We start from the raw sequence: 23092 nt of genomic DNA on the forward strand, positions 1-23092 counted from the left end.
TTATATATACTTACCTCACACCCCGACTGGTGCTCCTATCAGAAGAAAACCGCACCTGTCCGGGAATTCTTCCAGCGAGCACCACGGAACGATCGCTTCCTTCTTCTTTCTTCAAATTTCCTGGGGCAGACGCATGCGCAGTACAACAAAATATCGACTTTTTCGTTAAAGTTTGGCTTTTCGCTCCGTGGTGCTTGCTGGAAGAACCCCTGGACCGGTGCACTTTTCTGCTGATAGGAGCACCGGCCCGGGGTGTGAGGTAAGCATATATATATATATATATATATATATAATCACTTTGGCTTTCCTTCTCCTTTAAGATTTGTAATGCTAATTAATTTTCTATTTGTAATGATGCAACCTTACAGTTATTCACTAAATTGTGTCAACCATAAAAATAAATGTCTGCACAAGTAAAAATGAAATCAGGAAATATGCCGGAAATTACAAAAAGCCAACTGCTTCTTCTGTATTATAAAAATGCTGGAAAGAAGTCAGATGAAGAATATGGTTACCTTTTAATGCAACCACATTTATTTTTAATATTATTCAAATTTCAGCTTTTTTAATATTTAGAATGCTTTTTTTTTTCTAGAATTGTCTTTATTTTTTTATCGTTTGGATTTAATATTTACTTAAAATTTTCAGTAAAATGTGGAATATTAAATTTGAATTCATTTTAAATCTAAAATATTACTCTACATAGGCACGCACATTGAAAAATATATATATATATATTTTTGAAAATATATCTTTATGACTTTGAAACATTTTAAAGAGTAACATTAAGGGGATAATTTGTTAAAATGCAAATGCAAAAAAACTCGAAGAATTCCAGTTTTTTTTTTACTATAATTTTTTTTTTTTTTTTTAAAAAAACCCTAATTTTTTGAGATTTATTATACCCCAGGGATGGGAAATCCAAAATCCTCCATCTCAGACCTGTCGAGCTTGTATATAAAAGACAAAAGTCAATGGGAGAGGTTCCTATCCTATTTGGAAGTTTCTGTGGTCTACACTGGATTTAGGCCATAAAGCAGACTATTTCGGAAAAATTTTGTCTTTTTCGGGAAAAAAATTGAGCAATTCAGGAAAAAAATCTGAAAAAAATGGTATGATTCAGATTTTCACTCGATTTTATCGAGTTTGTCCCCAAACCGATTAAATTATGCTTTTTTAATAATAAATAAGGTCGAATCGTGGATTCTAGTTTGGTCAGACTTTTTTATTTAAAATAAAATCCGGATTTTAATAAATAAGGCCCTAAACATCCGCGAATTAAGCAGAAGCACAAAAAAAGCACTATCCTTTAGCCAGAAGAAATATTTCAGTATATTTGGATTGTATTACTAAATTATATTTGAAAAGCAGAAATACATTTTAACCGTGATCGCATAGTTAAAAAAATATATTGTGGGTAACCAGCAATTACCGATTAAAAAAAAAACAAAACGCAAAGATGTTTTATAGAAATTAGTTTGCAATGGACACTATTTTTAGATAAATCACTGAATGTGCTACAATAATATATAAATGATAAAAAAAAAGTAATTTTATATATTAAAGAATATTAAAACATAAATAAGGAATATGAAATGAATATAAAAGTTACCTACGACCACAAACAAATAAAAAAAATTGTTTGTTAAAGTTTTCTAGGTCCCAGAATATTTTGCTAGTTTTCTACTATTTTCTATTTATTTTGACAGAATTAAAAAAAAAAAAAAAAGACTGGTTTTGCTCCACCTCCAGTTCGAGTTACTCACCTGTCCTGACCCCTGGCCAGAGGTGTCTGAGCAGACAAACTGAACAAACTCTTTAAGAGAGTCCTGGGTATGATGATGGTGATGATAGCGTATTGTTGGATGGGTGAAGTAAGGACTGGATTGCTGGATGATGGACGTTGAGGGGAAGTGGAGAGCAGACGCTGATGCCCGAGGGCTTCCTGAAAGCAAAGGAAGTCAAAATCTCAGAAACCGTTAAAATAAAACGGAATGGAATTCACATGTTTCCCAAACTTGTAGGAAGTATTCTACCCATCCGCAGGTTTGTATTAACAATATCAAATGAATTACAAAAATGAGGCACAAAAGGACATGACCGTCTACATACAAGGTGCCTTCCCTTCCCCTACAGCAAACCAGTTCAGATGGTGAATACCATGTGACAATTTAAGCACTGTCTATTAAAACTTAACCTTTAGTTCAGAAAATAAAACTAACTTTGAACACCGCCCAGTCACTTAACCAAAATTACCAACAGACTCGCTGCACATTACACTTCCATGCAGTGTAGGACACTAAAACATAAATTAAAAAACGAAGGTAAACCCACTTTATAACTGCTATACTTAATCGCCTCATCCAAAACGTCCCTCAGTCAGACCGTCTACTTAGAGGGTTATTTATTAGACTCTGAATGCCAAAAAAACTGAAAAATTTGTGTTGTCGTGTTGCATATAATGTAAGTCAATGGGAGAAGTCCCAAAGATATCTCGACCTGCGCTGGGTTTCGTGCAATAATCCAAATATTTTTTTATTTTCGGGCAAAATTGAGTTTTCGGATGTAAAATCTGAAAAATTTGTACGATTTGTTTTTTTTTTTTTAAAGATTTTTACGGTTTTTGGCAACAAAAATGTTTTTTGGGAAAGTGTATTGATAAATAAGGAGAAAAAAAACTGTGTAGATTTGGTCAGAGTCGTTTTCAGAAAATATTGAGATAAAAATTGAGATAAATTGAGTTTTCGCATGTAAAATCTGAAAAATTTGTACGATTTGTTTTTTTTTTTTTAAAGATTTTTAGGGTTTTTGTCAACAAAAATGTTTTTCGGGAAAGTGTATTAATAAATAAGGAGAAAAAACCTGTGTAGATTTGGTCAGAGTCGTTTTCAGAAAATATTGAGATAAAAATTGAGATAAATTGAGTTTTCGGATGTAAAATCTGAAAAATTTGCACGATTTGTTTTTTTTTTTTTTAAAAGATTTTTAGGGTTTTTGGCAACAAAAATGTTTTTCGGGAAAGTGTATTGATAAATAAGGAGAAAAAACCTGTGTAGATTTGGTCAGAGTCGTTTTCAGAAAATATTGAGATAAAAATTTAGATAAATTGAGTTTTCGGATGTAAAATCTGAAAAATTTGCACGATTTGGTTTTTTTTTTTAAAAAGATTTTTAGGGTTTTTGTCAACAAAAATGTTTTTCGGGAAAGTGTATTGATAAATAAGGAGAAAAAAACCTGTGTAGATTTGGTCAGAGTCGTTTTCAGAAAATATTGAGATAAAAATTGAGATAAATTGAGTTTTCGGATGTAAAATCTGAAAAATTTGTACGATTTGTTTTTTTTTTTTAAAGATTTTTAGGGTTTTTGGCAACAAAAATGTTTTTCGGGAAAGTGTATTGATAAATAAGGAGAAAAAAAACTGTGCAGATTTGGTCAGAGTCGTTTTCAGAAAATATTGAGATAAGTTCGGACTTTGATACATGGGCCTCCCTGTGTGCTTCATATGCCTCCCTCCCCCTCCTTAAATTCCCATTGTAGCAAATGCTACCTGTCAACATTGGGAGCGGATGGGAGCTAGTCACACAACCGTCCACCTATGCTGCCCTATGCATTTCGCGTGTCTACGGCTTCATCAGGGGCATAAGTACCGGGCGCATGTCTCTACAAGGTTTAAATAGGCTGTCTGTGGAGTCTCCTGTGAAGCCGAACTTCCATCACATCACTTCTGGTTATGCCGTAGCAGTGGAGACTCATTCCCAGTGTGCGACGCGCATTTATGCCCACAGTAGCGTCCCGCTCTCAATGTGCATGAGTTTTAATAGTCAGTACTTAATTCGCCACACGGTATTCACTATCTGAACTGGTTTGCTGGAGAGGAAGGGAATACACCTTGAATGTAGAGGACCATACCCTTTTATACCTCATGTTTTGTAATTAATCCAATCTTGGACATATAATAAACGTTGCAACATTACATATGTATAAACCCCTTAAAGCAATAAAAGATACAGCTTTCACTATCACATTAGAGTTGGAGGGACAACAGTGTCCCCGTCTAGTATTGTTAGTGGGGAACCAATAAACCAAAACGTGCCCTTTCCTTAGATAATCCCAGGAAACAGTGTGACTATGGCAGGTACAGGCAGTGACAGATGAACGATCGCTTTGACATTGACCACTACATGTTAGAGCACTGCAGCTATCAACCCCCCCCCCCCACCCATGTGTCTTAGGCCTTACTGCTTCTTCTACTTCTATTGTACAGACTTCAAACAAGACATTGTTGTTGCAGTAAAAAGAAAAATATACCTGCATAAAATGATTTATTACACATTGGTACCTACATGGCATCAAGTACATGAACAGCGCCCAAGTTAGGCAGGTGGTATGAATCAGCTGCGACTGATAACAGCCTCCCGTGAGCAGAACAAATGATGGAATCCTCAAAGTGCTTAGTCTCTGCAGTGATTTCCTTATCTACCTCTTAACACCTGCCACTTTAGCTTAACCCAAATCAATATATTTAAATAGATTTATTGTTCGCCTATAGATACTATTAATATACTGTGAAAAATGAGCAGCACTGTGCCCATGTTCTGGCCCTTACCTGGTCTCACTCCTGCCAGCACTGGGAGAGGGTGATGGGTGAATGCCATTCGAGAGGAACTGGTCTGTGAGGAGAGAGCGCTGCAGAAATCCAGCTTTCCCGGCTTTTTAAGCGACCCAGGTCCTTTAAAAGAGCAAGAGAGGGAAATCACAAGCTGCCCACAATATCTCCCTTATGGCCAAAGTGCTAAGCACCTGTATTTTTATACCTAGTTTCTATTTTGTATCCCAAATCGGCACAAGCTAACAGGCTTATATTCCATTGCGCTAAACACTGGAGCCGTGAAATACACAGATTAAAAGCAAATTTAGCCTGAGCTAAATTGTACCCAAGAGATCTTTAATTCTTGCATACATATTAGCCAATAATGGGTGACTAGTTCTGTTTATAAATCACATCAAACCATGATGATGATGATGACGAGATTAATGGCATCAGTTTCCAGAATTTTGAAAATCAGAGTTGGGGAGCAACACAAGCATGAAAAATGTTCATGGAATTCTAAAACAAGCACCTGATTTGAAGCCACTGAGAGTGACATGTTAGGGTGACTTCGGAAATCTAAAGGGATCCCGCTGGCAATTTGTATTCTTATGCAGGAGGGAAGGCAGACCGGGAAGATTAATCGCCCGCAGTAGAGGAGATTTGTTGCTGGGCAACTAATCTCCCCTGTCTGCCACACCCTTACTCACGAGCCACTGGTTGGGGATCACTGAATCAGATATGAATTCAGAGCACCATTACCTGTGTCTACATCATTTGGCCACACATTGGCCTGGCTGCCTCCTGCTGCAGGCGACCGACCCGTCCCCGGGTAAAAAACATCATCGACTGGACTCTCCATCTCACTGTCATCCAGGGACTTGGGACGCTTGGTAGAACTGTAAGGTTGGAAATGAAAAACAAATAACTACTTACACTGGTAACATTAGTTCTAAATTGCATGATGGCAATTATCCACAGAAACCAATTAACCATTGATTTCAATCAGTCTACTAGAAGTTAGAAAACAAATACAAAAGATCTGATTGGCTGCTATGGAAATCTGCACTGGGGCGGTACAGCACTTGTGTTAGTAAAGTAACCCTAATATATCACAATAGCAAAGTCGGATTTCATGTCCCATAGTTCCCTCCTGTCTGTGTCACTGTATCACCCTGCAGTGGGAGGGACAGACTCATGTCCCATAGTTCCCTCCTGTCTGTGTCACTGTATCACCCTGCAGTGGGAGGGACAGACTCATGTCCCATAGTTCCCTCCTGACTGTGTCACTGTATCACCCTGCAGTGGGAGGGACAGACTCATGTCCCATAGTTCCCTCCTGTCTGTGTCACTGTATCACCCTGCAGTGGGAGGGACAGACTCATGTCCCATAGTTCCCTCCTGTCTGTGTCACTGTATCACCCTGCAGTGGGAGGGACAGACTCATGTCCCATAGTTCCCTCCTGTCTGTGTCACTGTATCACCCTGCAGTGGGAGGGACAGACTCATGTCCCATAGTTCCCTCCTGTCTGTGTCACTGTATCACCCTGCAGTGGGAGGGACAGACTCCATGTCCCATAGTTCCCTCCTGTCTGTGTCACTGTATCACCCTGCAGTGGGAGGGACAGACTCATGTCCCATAGTTCCCTCCTGTCTGTGTCACTGTATCACCCTGCAGTGGGAGGGACAGACTCATGTCCCATAGTTCCCTCCTGTCTGTGTCACTGTATCACCCTGCAGTGGGAGGGACAGACTCATGTCCCATAGTTCCCTCCTGACTGTGTCACTGTATCACCCTGCAGTGGGAGGGACAGACTCATGTCCCATAGTTCCCTCCTGACTGTGTCACTGTATCAACCTGCAGTGGGAGGGACAGACTCTATTGGCCTAGCTATTTTTGATGTGACTCAGTGTTAACAGCATCCCACAATCTTCTTTGTATATATCAGGCTAAAATTGTGTATTTCAGGATCATCACTTACCTGCTGGAAGGAGGCGACGCTAAAGACCGTCTACCAAGTGTCACCTGGTTTATATTGTAATAGCTTGGGCTCTCCAGGTCAGCCAATGAGAAGTTGGGGCCAGATGATGTGGCAACGGGTGCTAGGAGACAAAATACCCCAATCACTTGTAAGTTCCACTTCCACCTTAGGCAACCTAACATCTGATATTCCCATTCCCTATTTTCCCTCCACATCCTAAAAACTCACTCTGGGACACGCGTACAAGCTCCGTGACATTCCACACTCCTGAGGTGACAAAGCAATCCTGAAAGGACAGATGACCTGCAAGGAAACAGTACATCACACTGACAATTTTTCTGGGGATATTTTAAAAATGATACATAGTGATTGTGAGAGCAAAAATGATACAAGTGATTGTGAGAGCAAAAATGATACAAGTGATTGTGAGAGCAAAAATGATACAAGTGATTGTGAGAGCAAAAATGATACATAGTGATTGAGAGAGCAAAGGGTTTCCATGGAGAGGCAATACCGAGTTTTATAAGATTTTATAGGAAACAATTTCAGAAATGCAATCATGGACTTTAGACCCTGCTTAGTACAAGTCAAGCAGCTAGGCTCAGCAACAAGCAAGGTAATAATAAATACAAATATAGCTTAAAGAGAATGCAGGCACTGGCAGGTGATGTGCATCACGGATGGTAAATGGCATGGGAATGAGAGTAGAGAGCAGGCGTGGTAGCAGCACAGTGTCAGACAGGGGATGCAATGGCTAGTAAACTCTAAGCAAGCAAACAAGCAGGACTGATTTGAAATAAGCACACCTAGTTATAAATCATTGGTCAGTTCACACTGGGCCAGCCTTTAAAGGAGAACTAGATCCTAGAAATCAATATGGCTAGAAATGCCACATTTTATGTACTGAACTTATTGAACCAGCCTAAAGCTTTGGCTTCTTTTAAGTAGTAATGATCCAGGACTTCAAACTTGTCACAGGAGTTTCCCGTCTTGGATTTTGCCTGTGATTTTGTCTGTGACACTCACATGCTCAGTGGGCTTTGAGCAGCTGTTGAGAAGCTAAGCTTAGGGTTTGTCAAATTATCAAGCAGGAAATTAGGTTTACCTGTCATATAAACTGATGCTACAGGGCTGACTACTCAAGGCTGGTGCTAATTGTGTTGGTTTCTGAGCTGCAATTTTGCAATGATATGAATTATTTAATAATTAGCCTTATATTGTGACATTTCTATTCTATGTGTACTGTAAATTGTGGGTCCCTAAGCTCAGTAAGTGACAGCAACACAGAGCATGTGCAGTGAATCAGCAGTAAAGAAGATGGGGAGCTACTGGGGCATCTTTGGAGACACATATTTTTACTGCAAATCGGCTGTGGTTTTCTTGGGCTGGTACATAAGCACAAAACATCTAGCCTACTTATTTAGTTAAGCTTTAAATATCCTTTAAAAATATATATTAAAAAAAAAAAAGTAGGTGGAAAAAAATAGAACTAAGGGCGGAGGTAAGAATCTGGGTATACAAAAAGATTCTATTGGAGGACCTGTAATAGCATTGCACCCTGTCGATTGTGCTGGTATAAATGGGTTGGATGCCCTTATGGTAAGTAAATTTATATGCCATAGCACTGAGGGCAGAATTTGATGGGAGGTAAATTGATATTGGCAGGATGCGTATGTAAATGGGAAGCTCCTCGGACAGATCATAGTGGAATAGGCAAGAAATAGAGGAGGATGTGAATGGAGAACAACCCAGAGAGAGTTGCTGAACCCAGAGAAGTGTTGAAATTAATAATACAGTGAAAAATGCATGAGAAGTTAAATGGGGAGGGATTGTATTGCAATGGGTGAAATAACGGAGGGTGGGAAGTACTTTGTGGGGGGAGGTACCGAAAAACAAAGTCTCGGTTGGAGGATATGGACTGGACAGCTGAATGGATTTTGCTAAAATGGGCAGCAACATGGAGGGATTGCATGGTATGTGCTTAGTATGAAGATGGATTTATGCAAGAGGTTTGTATGGGGAGGAGGTGAATAGGCAGTAACAGAGAGGAACAAAACAACAAGGAGTGATATAAGAAAGAACTGAATGGGCATATATAGTAACAGAGATGGACGGTTTGAGTTAAGGGTTGGAAGAGAAGCTGCATGCAAATGGGAAAATCATCAGGGGAACGTACCATTTAGAGGGGGCTTGATATCCACCTCAGTCTGGTTTGAAGCGTCTGACTGTCCAGAATCTGGAATGAAAGAAAAGTGATGAAACAACATTAGTGTTCATCTTTAAATGGCTTCTTACTTTCAAGTGTCACTTTAAATGTTAGTTAAAAAGTAATATACACTTTGTCTATCCCCTGCATGTACTCCGAGCAAGCAACAACAACCATCATCTTTTCCTACCAGCAGCCACCGGTCCACTTGAGTCATGTCATAATGATGCATATTTGTATGTGTGGCTCAAAACAAGGTGGTACATGAAGACTGGAAGAAACCTGCAGTCCTGACAGAAGACTAGAAAAATGACGCTTTATCTGAAAAGCCAGCCGCACAGGAGTATGGAACTGGCCAAATGTCCCTCCTTCCCCTCTCAGTCATTGCTCAGAAAGATAAATGTCATTTGTCACTGCTTTCATCTCGAGGAAGACCCAATGAAACGGCAGAAAAATAAGGAACTCCATTTGCCAGCTAAGGTTAATTGTATTCATTCATTAGTGGCTGCAGTATTTCACTGGCTAAAAGTGGGTTTTAGGAAATACAAGAACAACATTTATTCTCTTCCCACAGGAAGAGCCTAAACTTCCACAGGAAGTTACTAAACCACCACAGTTTACATACACAGGAAATTACTATACCCACCCAAACAGGAAGTTACTATACCCACCCAAACAGGAAGTTACTATACCCACCCAAACAGGAAGTTACTATACTCACCCAAACAGGAAGTTACTATACCCACCCAAACAGGAAGTTACTATACCTACACAGGAAGTTACTATACCTACACAGGAAGTTACTACTACGACAGGAAACTATCCAGATGCTAAGACCCATGTATGATGATAGCCTAAAGCACTGGTTCCCAAATGTGGATGGTCCCATGAGAAGGCAGATATAGTAAATTAACCTAAAGGCCAGTTAGGGAGAAATTTGGGTAGAATGCTTGTTTACTATAATAAATAATCCTGTAAACCCAGTTTAAAGTTCATTTAGGCTTTCCATGTTATTAAGTAAGGGGCCTTTTCACTGCAGAGTGACATAAAAAGGACCTGGGCAGTAACCCATGGCAAACAATCAAATCTGCTTTTAGTCCCCAACCTGCAGGCACTGAAAAAAAGCCATTCATTGATTGGTTGCTATGGGTTATTGCCCATTTACCCAATGTTTATAAATAAGCCCCACAGAGTCTGTCCCTCCCACTGCAGGGTGATACAGTGACACAGACAGGAGGGAACTATGGGACATGAGTCTGTCCCTCCCACTGCAGGGTGATACAGTGACACAGACAGGAGGGAACTATGGGACATGAGTCTGTCCCTCCCACTGCAGGGTGATACAGTGACACAGACAGGAGGGAACTATGAGACATGGAGTCTGTCCCTCCCACTGCAGGGTGATACAGTGACACAGACAGGAGGGAACTATGGGACATGAGTCTGTCCCTCCCACTGCAGGGTGATACAGTGACACAGACAGGAGGGAACTATGGAACATGAGTCTGTCCCTCCCACTGCAGGGTGATACAGTGACGCAGACAGGAGGGAACTATGGGACATGAGTCTGTCCCTCCCACTGCAGGGTGATACAGTGACACAGACAGGAGGGAACTATGGGACATGAGTCTGTCCCTCCCACTGCAGGGTGATACAGTGACACAGACAGGAGGGAACTATGGGACATGAGTCTGTCCCTCCCACTGCAGGGTGATACAGTGACACAGACAGGAGGGAACTATGGGACATGAGTCTGTCCCTCCCACTGCAGGGTGATACAGTGACACAGACAGGAGGGAACTATGAGACATGGAGTCTGTCCCTCCCACTGCAGGGTGATACAGAGGAAGCTATTGGACATGGAGTGTGACACAGAAGAATGTGCCGTGGGGGACAGGGTGCAGTGCAGGGGGACACACTGGAGCTAAAACAACAGGGTTAGGCTGCTGGATATTTCCTCTGTTTTTCCAGCCAGACTACACATTGACACACTGCCCAGACAGGGAGATCTGACTATTCCCCTATTCTAACTGAACAATAATAATAATAATATACCACAATCGTTTACTGATCTGAAAACCAGTCACCCCTTTAGAGAGCAATTCTATAGTTGCTGACTTTGGTAGGCCTGTGGATCCCCTTCACCTCAGCCCGAGTTGTTTTTGGAAAGTGTTTTCTTTGGTACAAAGGCCGACATTTCCTGTCTGGCCTCAAACTCACACAATTGCACCAACATAAACCCCAGGAAGAGGAATTATTTTGCCATCTTGTATTTGTTCCTAATTGTTTACTTGTTTCCCTCCTGCGTAGGCGAGGGCATCTCAAACTGCCCGCTGTACGTTTTACACCTAATCCCAGTTCAGCGATGGAGAGCCAGCTACTGCTGCAAATACGAGAGAGCTGCTGTGTGTTGCTGGCAGCCATTTTAAGTCTTGGCAGCCATTTTACAGCTCACTGCCCAGTCTCCATTTCACACAAGTTTAAAGAATTCTATCTGCAAATGCAAAATGCGCGGTAAATCGGGTGAAACGAGAGAGTCGTGATTGGATTTATACATATATGTGTATATACACGCACACATCTTGTGTAATATTTCGTTTGGCACGGGGATTTGGGGTAAATGGATTTAATAACATTTTCCAAAAATAAGTGTCTTTTAATCGAAATACGGATTGGATAGCGGATAGATCCATTTGGTTGCAATTACTTATAGTCAACCCAGCCAGTGTAGGTCTAGATCTGATCAATTGTATAAAAAACCCAGTTAAGCCCAGTCAGGTGGGTGTCCCATTAATCTACCCTGCCATACTATAAATATGCCTGATAGATGGAACAGATGTAGGAACGTGTCCTTATATCCCCAAACAGCCAGGGAAAGCCATTAGGGAAAGTTGTCCATTTGGAGTTAACGTCATACAACTCACACCCGAGGGTGACAGGGGTTAGTGATAAGAGATCCTACAAAACACCCCAGTGTTTCTATTGTTTCCACCAATGGAAAGATAAGAAAACAAGCAGCACAAAGAACACTACTGTATATTAATATAAATGATGTGCCATGTTATGAAAACTGTGCCGTGCTCTAAGTCTCATTAGAGGAATGTCATTACAAAAATGATGAGACGGTTGTATCTCTTTAAAGGGAACAAAACCCCCACTGAACAGTCAGCAAGACACGTGCCTTCATGGCTGCCTATAGCACTAGGCACATTATACTTCTTTCCCTGACTGCAGAATGGTCCCAGAATGCCTCCCAAATACAGAGCGGGGACAAACTGACTAACTTGCAGATGGCAAATTGGCATGGATTGGCACAAGGTGCTCTCTACACCTGATGCCACTTTAACTAGAGGAAATCTGTGCTACAGATGGGGCTTTCTTCTCAAGAGAACTTCCAAAGCCGTGCCAGTTATGCCATATTCCCCCTCTCCCTGTGTTGTATCGGTGTCCCTCTGTATATTAGAGTGTAAGCTCTGCAGGGCAGCATTTCCTTCCCTCAATGTTTCCTGTCCCTGTATTGTATCTTTCTCCCAATGCTTCCCTCTCTCTGTATTGTACCTGTGCCCCTCTGTATATTAGAGTGTAAGCTCTGCAGGGCAGGATTTCCTTCTCCCAATGGTTCCCTCTCACTGTATTGTATCTGTGTCCCTCTGTCTATTAGAGTGTAAGCTCTGCAGGGCATGGTTCCCTTCTTCCAATGCTTCCCTTTCCCTATATTGTATCTGTGTCCCTCTGTATATTAAAGTGTAAGCTCTGCAGGGCAGGGTTCCCTTCTCCCAATGCTTCCCTCTCCCTGTATTGTATCTGTGTCCCTCTGTAAATTAGAGTGTAAGCTCTGCAGAGCAGGATTCCCTTCTCCCAATGGTTCCCTCTTACTGTATTGTATCTGTCTCCTTCTGTATAATAGAGTGTAAGCTCTGCAGGTCAGGATTCCCTTCACCCAATGCGCCCCTCTCCCTGTATTGTATCTGTCTCCTTCTGTAAAATAGAGTGTAAGCTCTGCAGGGCAGGATTCCCTTTTCCCAGTGGTTCCCTCTCCCTTTAATAAGCAATTATATTTGAATGCAGCAAGCATGTGAGTACACCTTAAAGACAACCAATATCCTTTAACAATGGCTATACCAGCCACTGAACATTTGATCCTATGGTATTTTAGAGCGTGAGTTCTTCAGGAGAAGGCAAAATGTCGTATTTTTCTTTTGACTCTGGGACTATAGTTATGGGAAAGTGTAATTTTTTTTTACCCCAAACGGTTCTTCCTCCATTGCATTTGTCTCTGGGTAGTAGAATGTAAGCTCTAAGGCCAAGGGTCCCACAACATTAGCATAAAGAGATAGTGAGTACTCCCCGGCAGTGGAGGGGTGAGGGGTATAAATAAAACGCACTGAATGTAAAATCTTGGGCAGATTCCAACCCTGCATCTGTTTGGCAAGAAGCCCACATTCATTCTGTTTAACCCTCTGTGACCGGCACACAAGTAGGAAGAGGCAGAGCAAGAGATAGAGAGAAAAAAGGCAGGGGACAGGTGAGAAAGAGAGAAATAAAAGGTGCTGAAGATATAAAAGCAAGAAGAACATAGGACACAGTGAAAGTGAAGCTAAAGGAAACAGAAAGGAATGAGAGAAGAGAAATGGCAGGAAACTGGATAAAGAGAAAGAGACACACTGGTAATAAGAGAGACAAAGAAATAGAGCAAGAAAGCAGGATAAATTAGATAAAGAAACAGACAGGAATGAGAGAGAAGAAATATCTGGGAAGAAAAAGGTGATAAGGAACAAAATAAAAAGATAAAGGGACCAAGAAAGTGAAGAAGAACTAGAGGAAAGAGATTGGAGGAAATAAGGGAAAGAGGCGCATAGACAGAAAAGACTGAGAAGAGATAAATGGAAGAAAACGGGAGAAAAAGAGTTGAAGCAAAGGAGATAAAGAGACATTTTGTAGAGAGAGACAGATACACGTCACTTCTAATATCCTTATCATTTAGAGTAGGGGATACATTATCCCTTATAATACATGAGTGATACTCAGAGTTCCCTGTATAACTCAGCCTGCAGCCTTGTGCCTTTATATGGTCACAGAACAACCCCTCAGTGACTTCTAATATCCTTATCATTTACAGTAGGGGGGTACAGTATCCCTTATAATACATGAGTGATACTCAGAGTTCCCTGTATAACTCATCCTGCAGCCTTGTGCCTTTATATGGTCACAGAACAACCCCTCAGTGACTTCTAATATCCTTATCATTTACAGTAGGGGGTACATTATCCCTTATAATACATGAGTGATACCCAGAGTTCCCTGTATAACTCAGCCTGCAGCCTTGTGTCTTTATATGGTCACAGAACAACCCCTCAGTGACTTCTAATATCCTTATCATTTACAGTAGGGGGTACATTATCCCTTATAATACATGAGTGATACTCAGAGTTTCCTGTATAACTCAGCCTGCAGCCTTGTGTCTTTATATGGTCACAGAACAACCCCTCAGTGACTTCTAATATCCTTATCATTTACAGTAGGGGGTACATTATCGCTTATAATACATGAGTGATACTCAGAGTTCCCTGTATAACTCAGCCTGCAGCCTTGTGCCTTTATATGGTCACAGAACAACCCCTCAGTGACTTCTAATATCCTTATCATTTACAGTAGGGGGTACATTATCCCTTATAATACATGAGTGATACTCAGAGTTCTCTGTATAACTCAGCCTGCAGCCTTGTGCCTTTATATAGTCACAGAACAACCCCTCAGTGATTTCTAATATCCTTATCATTTACAGCAGGGGGGTCAGTTTTTCCCTTATAATACTTCAGTGGAGAGGGAACCAAAAAAAAAGTCTTAGAACCACTGCCTTAGAGCCACTCATTATTGAATGCAATGAGCATTATTTATCTACACTAGTAGCCTTAAGGCATGAAGATCCAATTACGGAAAGATCCTTTATCCAGAAAACTCCAGTTCCCGAGCATCCTGGATACCAGGTTCCATGCCTGCATATATATATATATATGTATATATCAAATAGGGATGCACCGAATCCAGGATTTGGTTTGGGATTCAGCATTTTTCAGCAGGATTCGAATTTGGCCAAATTTCTGCATATGCAAATTTGGGGAGGGAAATCGCGTGACTTTTTATTACAAAACAAGGAAATAAAAAATGGTTTCCCCTTCACACCCCTAATTTGCATATGCAAATTAGGATTTGGTTCTGTATTCGGCCAAATCTTTCGCGAAGGATTTGGGGGTTTGGCTGAATCCAAAATAGTGGATTTGGTGCATCCCTAATATAAAACACAGTAACTAGGGGAGGGCACAAAATTCCCGGCACTTCATATTGTAGTTGAACTGCTACTTTTATAGCCGAGGGATTCTTACTTTTCCCTTTTTTTAAAAAAAAAAAAAAATATATTACTATTTTATCTTCTTCTGTATCATTATTAGAAGAGACTGTTGATGTAGTTGGAAGTACCCAGCAGTTACACTAGAGGGAGCCAGAACACAACGCACCTGCCGCTGGGTGTCCCGAATGCTTATGCAACTTGCACTGAAAGCAGCACAAAGAGAGCAAATACCTGTGGCATTAGACAGCTGTGAGTAATGATGGGATTGGAAGGATCTGTCTAGTGAATTGTAACAGCAGGCAAACACACGGGACTGCCATTATCACAAAGAAACTGCCGCTACCTAGATAAGAGCTTTGAATTTCCAAAAACAAAACAAAAAAACTTAAACCGGGGGATATGCGATAGATTTATCCCAAATATGCACATTATATTCTATTGCATCTTTCTTGGGGAGGAAAATACTGATCTAGGATTAAAGGGTAAGTAAGGCTGCAGCTATGCAGATGATCAGTATGCAAAATATGGGGGTGCAGAATCCATTATATATGCAGGGTCGGACTGGGCCGGCGGGACACCAGGAAAAAGCCTGGTGGGCCATGGATTTTTTGGACCCCAAACCCGCTGCCCGCACTCCCTCTCCTTACCTCCCTCCCTGACCCCAGTCACACTGATGGAGGGTGGTGACATCAGAGAGGACTTTACAGCTGGGGGGGCAGTGTGGGGGGGGCCCTGAAGCTGCAGACCTGGTGGGCCCCCCAGTCCGACGCTGTATATATGATCAAGTTCCACCAAGCATTGAACGTACAGTTCCCAACAAACAGTTCCATATTTTTGGCACCATTCTATGCTTGTCTGCATGCATGCACTCAAAGACTTATCAGAAGGCACCATTGTCCGGACAATAATAATTTGTTAAAGGAGAAAAGCCAAACTGTTTAGTGATTTTGACACTTTGAGTCCCCTTATATTCCCGGGGTCTGTGGTTTCTATGGCACGCAGCTGGCAAGGGGTTAACACCAGGGGGGCAAGTGGAGCCAAGGAATTCCACGACTTGAAATAACATAGAGGCTCGGCAGACAAGCGAAAGATTGTTTAGGGACTAGATCAAAAGAAAAGAAAGATTCTATTCTTTCCTATGTACATTGTTCCTCTTTATTATAGTGAAAAATGATTAGTGGTCCCCCGCAGTTCTCTGCCCAGGCGCACACAGCTCCGCTCACTCCTGGATCCCAACCACTAATAAGTGGGTAACAAGTATAAAATTGTTGTTTTCAGATAATTAAATAAACAAGATTCCTATCTTCCTCCTCCTCTATGCGCTCACTCGGCCTTTGCTTCACAGCTGGAGAACATTCCCTCCCTCTCCATGCGCTTATCCCGGGAGCCGGGGCCTTTCCCGACACTTCCAGGGAGAGCAGACACACGGGACAGCTTGCCAGAGGAGCTGACAGTCTGCGCAGCAGATGTGGCCCATGAAATATTTATATCCCGGCCCGCTCCAGATCGGAGGCTTGGCACGAGTGAGGCTTTAGGAACAGATGAAGCGGTAACCCCTCTACCCAATATCTGCTGGACTTCTGGGCACAGTCGGGCGGGCGGCCAAATGATGGTCCTCTCAGGTGGAAGGAGATTGTGTCGGCTTTGATTTAAATCTGTTGTGACTTGTCTGACCTTTGTCTTCCCATTCAGTCCTTCCAATGATGACAAAAACAACCCCCCCCCCCAATTTATACCAATCAGGGGAGCAGTAAATATCTTTAAAAATGTCCTTTATTTCCATTTCTACCACCCCCCCCCCCCCAAATATAAAATTATGGGGTTTTTTTTAACAACCAGAATGCTTGGGACATCGGCTTTTCCAGATAATGGGTCATTCCATAATGCGGAAGCCAAACATCTAGGGGCAGATTTATTAAGGTTCCAATGGTAAATTCGAATTTACAAATTTTTCAAAACTCACAAATTTAAATAGCACCGACTCGAATGTGAGATTTATCACCCCTCGATGGAGTCCTGCAGCGGTACCCGGAAAAACCTGTCGGTTGCGGGTAGAATTTCAGGGTGCGGGTATAGACACGGGTCGGCGGTTCTGCGGGTTTGCAGGTCGGGCCGCGGGTCTTCTCAATATTGATTTTTACTCCTTTTTTCTGATAACGACTACTTCCAATGATGTCACTTCCGGGTTACAATGACAGCACTTCCTGATTCTTGATGGTCAGCGGGTCGCGGGTTATGGATAAGGTACTTGTGGGTCGGGTAGTGGGTCCAAGCGGGTAAGAATGCGGGTCCGGGTTGTGGATAAGGTACTTGTGGGTCGTGTAGTGGGTCCAAGCGGGTAAGAATGCGGGATGCGGGTTGTGGGTCCGGGTTGTGGATCGCAGGTTCCAAAAAATGGACCCGCGCAGGACTCTACCCCTCGACCATGGAGACAGTTCTAATCGGAATATCCGTCACCTAAAACCTCCCGTGTTCATGTAGAAGTCAATGGCAACGGTCCGTTGAACCAGATGTTAATTGCCTTCCTGACATTCGAGGTTTTTATCAGAGGAAAACTCGATTCGAATTTTCGGGTCGTTCATATTCGATCGAATATTAGACACTCTCGAGTTTTATTGGTAAATAACCTCCCATTCACGTTGCGAGTAAATATGAATTTGTTAGAGTTTAAAAAAAAACACATAACTTAGAAATTTATACCAATCAGGGGAGCAGTAAATATCTTTAAAAATGTCCTTTATTTCCATTGCCATTTCTACCCCCCAAAATATACAATTATGGTATTTTTTTTATCAACCAGAATGCTTGGGACATCGGCTTTTCCAGATAAAGGGTCATTCCATAATGCGGAACACCAATCATCTAGGGGCTGATTTATAAAGGTTTCAATGGTAAATTCGAATTTACAAATTTTTCAAAACTCACAAATTCAAATAGCACCGACTCGAATGTGAGATTTATCACCCCTCGATGGAGTACTGCAGCGGTACCCGGAAAAACCTGCGGTACCCTGTCGGTTGCGGGTAGAATTTCGGGGTGCGGGTATAGACACGGGTCGGCGGTTCTGCGGGTTTGCAAGTCGGGCCGCGGGTGTTCGCAATAGTGATTTTTACTCCTTTTTTCTGATAACGACTACTTCCAATGATGTCACTTCCGGGTTACAATGACAGCACTTCCTGATTCTTGATGGTCAGCGGGTCGCGGGTTATGGATAAGGTACTTGTGGGTCGGGTAGTGGGTCTAAGCTGGTAAGAATGCGGGTTGTGGATAAGGTACTTGTGGGTCGTGTAGTGGGTCCAAGCGGGTAAGAATGCGGGTTGTGGGTCCGGGTTGTGGATTGCAGGTTCCAAAAAATGGACCCGAGCAGGACTCTACCCCTCGACCATGGAGACAGTTCTAATCGGAATATCCGTCACCTAAAACCTCCCGTGTTCATGTAGAAGTCAATGGCAACGGTCCGTTGAACCAGATGTTAATTGCCTTCCTGACATTCGAGGAAAACTCTATTCGAATTTTCGGGTTGTTCATATTCGATAGAATATTAGACACTCTCAAGTTTTTTTCGTAAATAACCTCCCATTCACGTTGCGAGTAAATATGAATTTGTTTAAAAAAAAAAAAACACATAACTTCGAAATTTATACCAATCAGGGGAGCAGTAAATATCTTTAAAAATGTCCTTTATTTCCATTGCCATTTCTACCCCCCCAAAATATACAATTATGGTATTTTTTTATCAACCAGAATGCTTGGGACATCAGCTTTTCCAGATAAAGGGTCATTCGATAATGCGGAACGCCAAACATCTAGGGGCTGATTTATAAAGGTTTCAATGTTAAATTCGAATTTACAAATTTTTTTTTGAGTCAAAACTCACAAATTTGAATTTAAACCATGGAAACAGTTCTAATTGGAATATTGGTCACCTAAAACCTGCCAAGTTCACGTAGAAGTCAATGGCAGAGGTCTGTTGAACCATTTGAAGATGTTAATTGCCTTCCTGACATTTGAGTTTTTTTGGATGAAAACTCGATTCGAATTTTCGGGTTGTTCATATTTGTTCAGCTGCAAGGAAGAGTTTTCAGAGAAACCGAAAATTGGTCAGAAATGAAGAATTGTCTATATTAACAGGCCATTGTGAGAGTTAAGATTTATTTCCCCTTTAATTATCGTTGTTTTTGGAGAGGGTGTAATATGTTACATGGGTATATATAAAAACATTCCATAGGAAACCAGAGAAATTTACAATATTATTGCCTTGTGTAGAACATTAATACAGGTATGGGACCTGTTATACAGAATGCTCGGGACCTGGGGGTTTCCGGATAACAGATCTTTCTGTAATTTGGATCTTCTAGAAAATCATATAAACATTAAATAAACCCAATCGGCTGGTTTTGCTTCAATTCAGGTTTTTTTTTTTGCGAGTAATTATCCAAAAATCTTTACTTTTTAGAGGTTTTCATATGATTTAGTGCATTGTTCAGTAGTGCAGTTCAGACTCCATTTTAATACGCCAAATTTTAAAAAATTATTTTCTTTTTCTCTGTAATAATAAAACAGTAGCTTGTACTCGATCCCAACTAAGATATAATTAATCCTTATTGGAAACAAAACCAGCCTATTGGGTTTATTTAATGTTTATATGATTTTCTAGTAGATTTAAGGTACAAAGATCTGTTATAAAGAAAACCCCAAGTCCCAAGCTAGATAACAGGTCCCATAAAAATATATATATATATATATATATATAAAGTATATTCTACACCTGTACATCATACATACATTCATATATAAATATACACAGGACAATCGAAATATATACATCTTGAAAATCAGATAAACATCAGATAACATTAAATAAACCCAATAGGCTGGTTTTGTTTTCAATAAGGATTAATTATATCTTAGTTGGGATCAAGTACAAGCGACTGTTTTATTATTACACAGAAAAAGGAAATTATTTTTTAAAATTTGGATTGTTTGGACAAAATGGAGTCTATGGGAGACGGCCTTCTTGTAATTCGGAGCTTTCTGGATAACAGGTTTCCAAACTGCTTAGAACATGGGGTTTTCCCAATAAGGGATCTTTCCCTTATTTAGATCTTCATACCTTAAGTCTACTAGAAAATCATATAAACATGAAATAAACCCAACAGGCTGGTTTTGTTTCCAATAAGGATTAATTATATCTTAGTTGGGATCAAGTACAAGCTACTGTTTTATTATTACAGAGAAAAAGGAAATTATTTTTTAAAATTTGGATTGCTTGGATAAAATGGAGTCTATGGGAGATGGCCTTTCCGTAATTCGGATCTTCCTGGATAACAGGTTTCCGGATGACGGATCCCATACCTGTATAAACAATGGAGGAGAGCGAGAAGCAGAGGTGTACTGACTCACTGTACACAAGACACACATCTAATAAAGGAAAGTTTGCACACTAAATGAAGCTAATTATTCATACGGTGACAGTCACACCAATAAATTACACCCACTCTCGGCACACGCACCAACACACACATCTAAAAATGATCGAATGGTTTCAGTTGCTACACCTACTCCATCAGAATCCTACTGATTTTTACTCACTGCTTCCTTTGATCACACACACACATATATATATATATATATATATAACCGATGATTTGAACGGATTAAACAGGAAATGGTTGATTTAGAAACATTTTGGATTTTTAACTCGGATGATTAATTTTCTTCCGCTACTCCCACTACTCCTGCAACTGTATCTGTTCCCTGAAATTACCCAATGATGGTAAGGAAGGATCTGGCCATGTACATATACGACTGGCAGATGCCCAAACCTCCAACAAAATCTACCCAAATACAGAATCCCTAATCTGCCATTTCAGATTGGAGGAAAATGACTCACACACAAGGGTTTCGTTTATCCTCAGTAGAAGCCCCATTCTGGGGTCCCCACCTATAAACCTTTGCTTTGAATTGTACCAGTAAAAAGGTTATGTTGGTATTATGTGTGTGTCATGAAAAACGAAACAACACACATTGCACCATTTCATTAAAACCCAATAGAAATATTTATATACTGTGTATATATATATATATATATATATATATATATATATATATATATATATATATATACTTTTTGCAAATCGTATTGGCATTAAAAAAGTTAACTCATCAGAAGGACAATATTTTTTTCAGAAAACAGTGGCAGCCCTAATAGCTGATATATCATCACTTTTATATGAAACCCAAGAGTTCCCCGAACTTATCATGCAGCCCTGTGTCTTTATATGGATACAGAACTCTTCAGTGACTTCTAATATCCTTATCATTTACAGTAGGGGGTACATTATCCCTTATAATACATGAGTGATACTCAGAGTTCCCTGTATAACTCAGCCTGCAGCCTTGTGCCTTTATATGGTCACAGAACAACCCCTCAGTGACTTTTAATATCCTTATCATTTACAGTAGGGGGTACATTATCCCTTATAATACATGAGTGATACTCAGAGTTCCCTGTATAACTCAGCCTGCAGCCTTGTGCCTTTATATGGTCACAGAACAGCCCCTCAGTGACTTCTAATATCCTTATCATTTACAGTAGGGGGTACATTATCCCTTATAATACATGAGTGATACTCAGAGTTCCCTGTATAACTCAGCCTGCAGCCTTGTGCCTTTATATGGTCACAGAACAGCCCCTCAGTGACTTCTAATATCCTTATCATTTACAGTAGGGGTACATTATCCCTTATAATACATGAGTGATACTCAGAGTTCCCTGTATAACTCAGCCTGCAGCCTTGTGCCTTTATATGGTCACAGGACCCCCAGTACATGTTCACTGCACTAAAAGTACAAAGAAAACCCACAACACTATACTCACAACATTCCCATGGGTTGTGAAGTCAGCTGGCAGTTGAAAGGTTAAGCTGGGGATTTCAGCTGCCTGTGTAATTGTGGTGTTGGTGAGCTGACAGTCCCACAAATAATTACTGCCGCTGGGAGGATAATTACTCTCACGACACTTACGATCTCTGCATTTACTGTGTCACCAAACTGTGCTCTCTGTCACTAACTTGTCACCCTATCAACACACGGCGCTTCCCTTGCAGAATGTCACTGTATGTGTCCCCAATTCTCTGGATTTCAGAGTGTAAGCTCTGCAGGGTAATGCTTTCTTATGCTAATGTCACTTCTTTTCTTTGTATTGTTGCCGTCTCCCTGCAAGACCAAGGGACAAATATGTTCTGCTCTGGTTTCTCATTGTGTTTTATGTTTCCTCCAGTTCTTCTGTATATCAGAGCTCTGCATTACAGGAACCCCTTCTCCCAATGGCTTAGTCTTCTGTATTGTATCTGTGTCCCTCTGTATATTAGAGTGTAAGCTCTGCAGGGGAGGATTCCCTTCTCCCAATGGTTCCCTTACCCTGTATTGTATCTGTGTCCCTCTGTATATTAAAGTAAAAGCTCTGCAGGGCAGGATTCCCTTCTCCCAATGGTTTTCTCTCTCTGTATCATATCTGTGTCCTTCTGTATATTCAAGTGTAAGCTCTGCAGGACAGGATGCCCATTTACCACTGTATTGTAGTCTCCCGCTGTATATTAGAGTGTAAGCTCTGGAGGACAGTTTTCCCTTCTAGCAATGGTTCCCTCTCCCTGTATTGCCTCTGTTTCCTTCTGCATGTTTAAGTGTAAGCTCTGCAGGACAGTTTCCCTTCTCTGTATCGTATCTGTGTCCTTCTGTATATTTAAGTGTGAGCTCTGCAGGACAGGATTCCCATTAGGAGAAGGGAAAATGTCCTGCAGAGCTTACACTCTAATATATAGAGGGAGACTACAATACAGTTGTAAATGGGAATCCTGTCCTGCAGAGCTTACACTTGAATATGCAGAAGGGCACAGATATGTTACAGAGAGAGAAAACCATTGGGAGAAGGGAATCCTGCCCTGCAGAGCTTACACTCTAATAAA

General features: G+C 41.0%; 1 protein-coding gene across 5 annotated transcripts in view; it reads right to left on the minus strand.

Moving 5' to 3' along the window:
- nfix.L (nuclear factor I/X (CCAAT-binding transcription factor) L homeolog) overlaps nt 1-23092 on the minus strand; it is a 118040-nt gene that overhangs the window by 19032 nt on the left and 75916 nt on the right. For all 5 annotated transcript variants that reach the window (NM_001090689.1, XM_018239506.2, XM_018239505.2 and 2 more), the window contains 6 exon segments: nt 1767-1945; nt 4607-4729; nt 5351-5487; nt 6571-6691; nt 6799-6873; nt 8747-8806. In NM_001090689.1, coding sequence (NP_001084158.1) covers nt 1767-1945; nt 4607-4729; nt 5351-5487; nt 6571-6691; nt 6799-6873; nt 8747-8806 — 695 coding nt within the window.

Source organism: Xenopus laevis, chromosome 3S, assembly GCF_017654675.1.
Source record: "Xenopus laevis strain J_2021 chromosome 3S, Xenopus_laevis_v10.1, whole genome shotgun sequence".
In the NCBI taxonomy this organism is placed as follows: Eukaryota; Metazoa; Chordata; class Amphibia; order Anura; family Pipidae; genus Xenopus; species Xenopus laevis.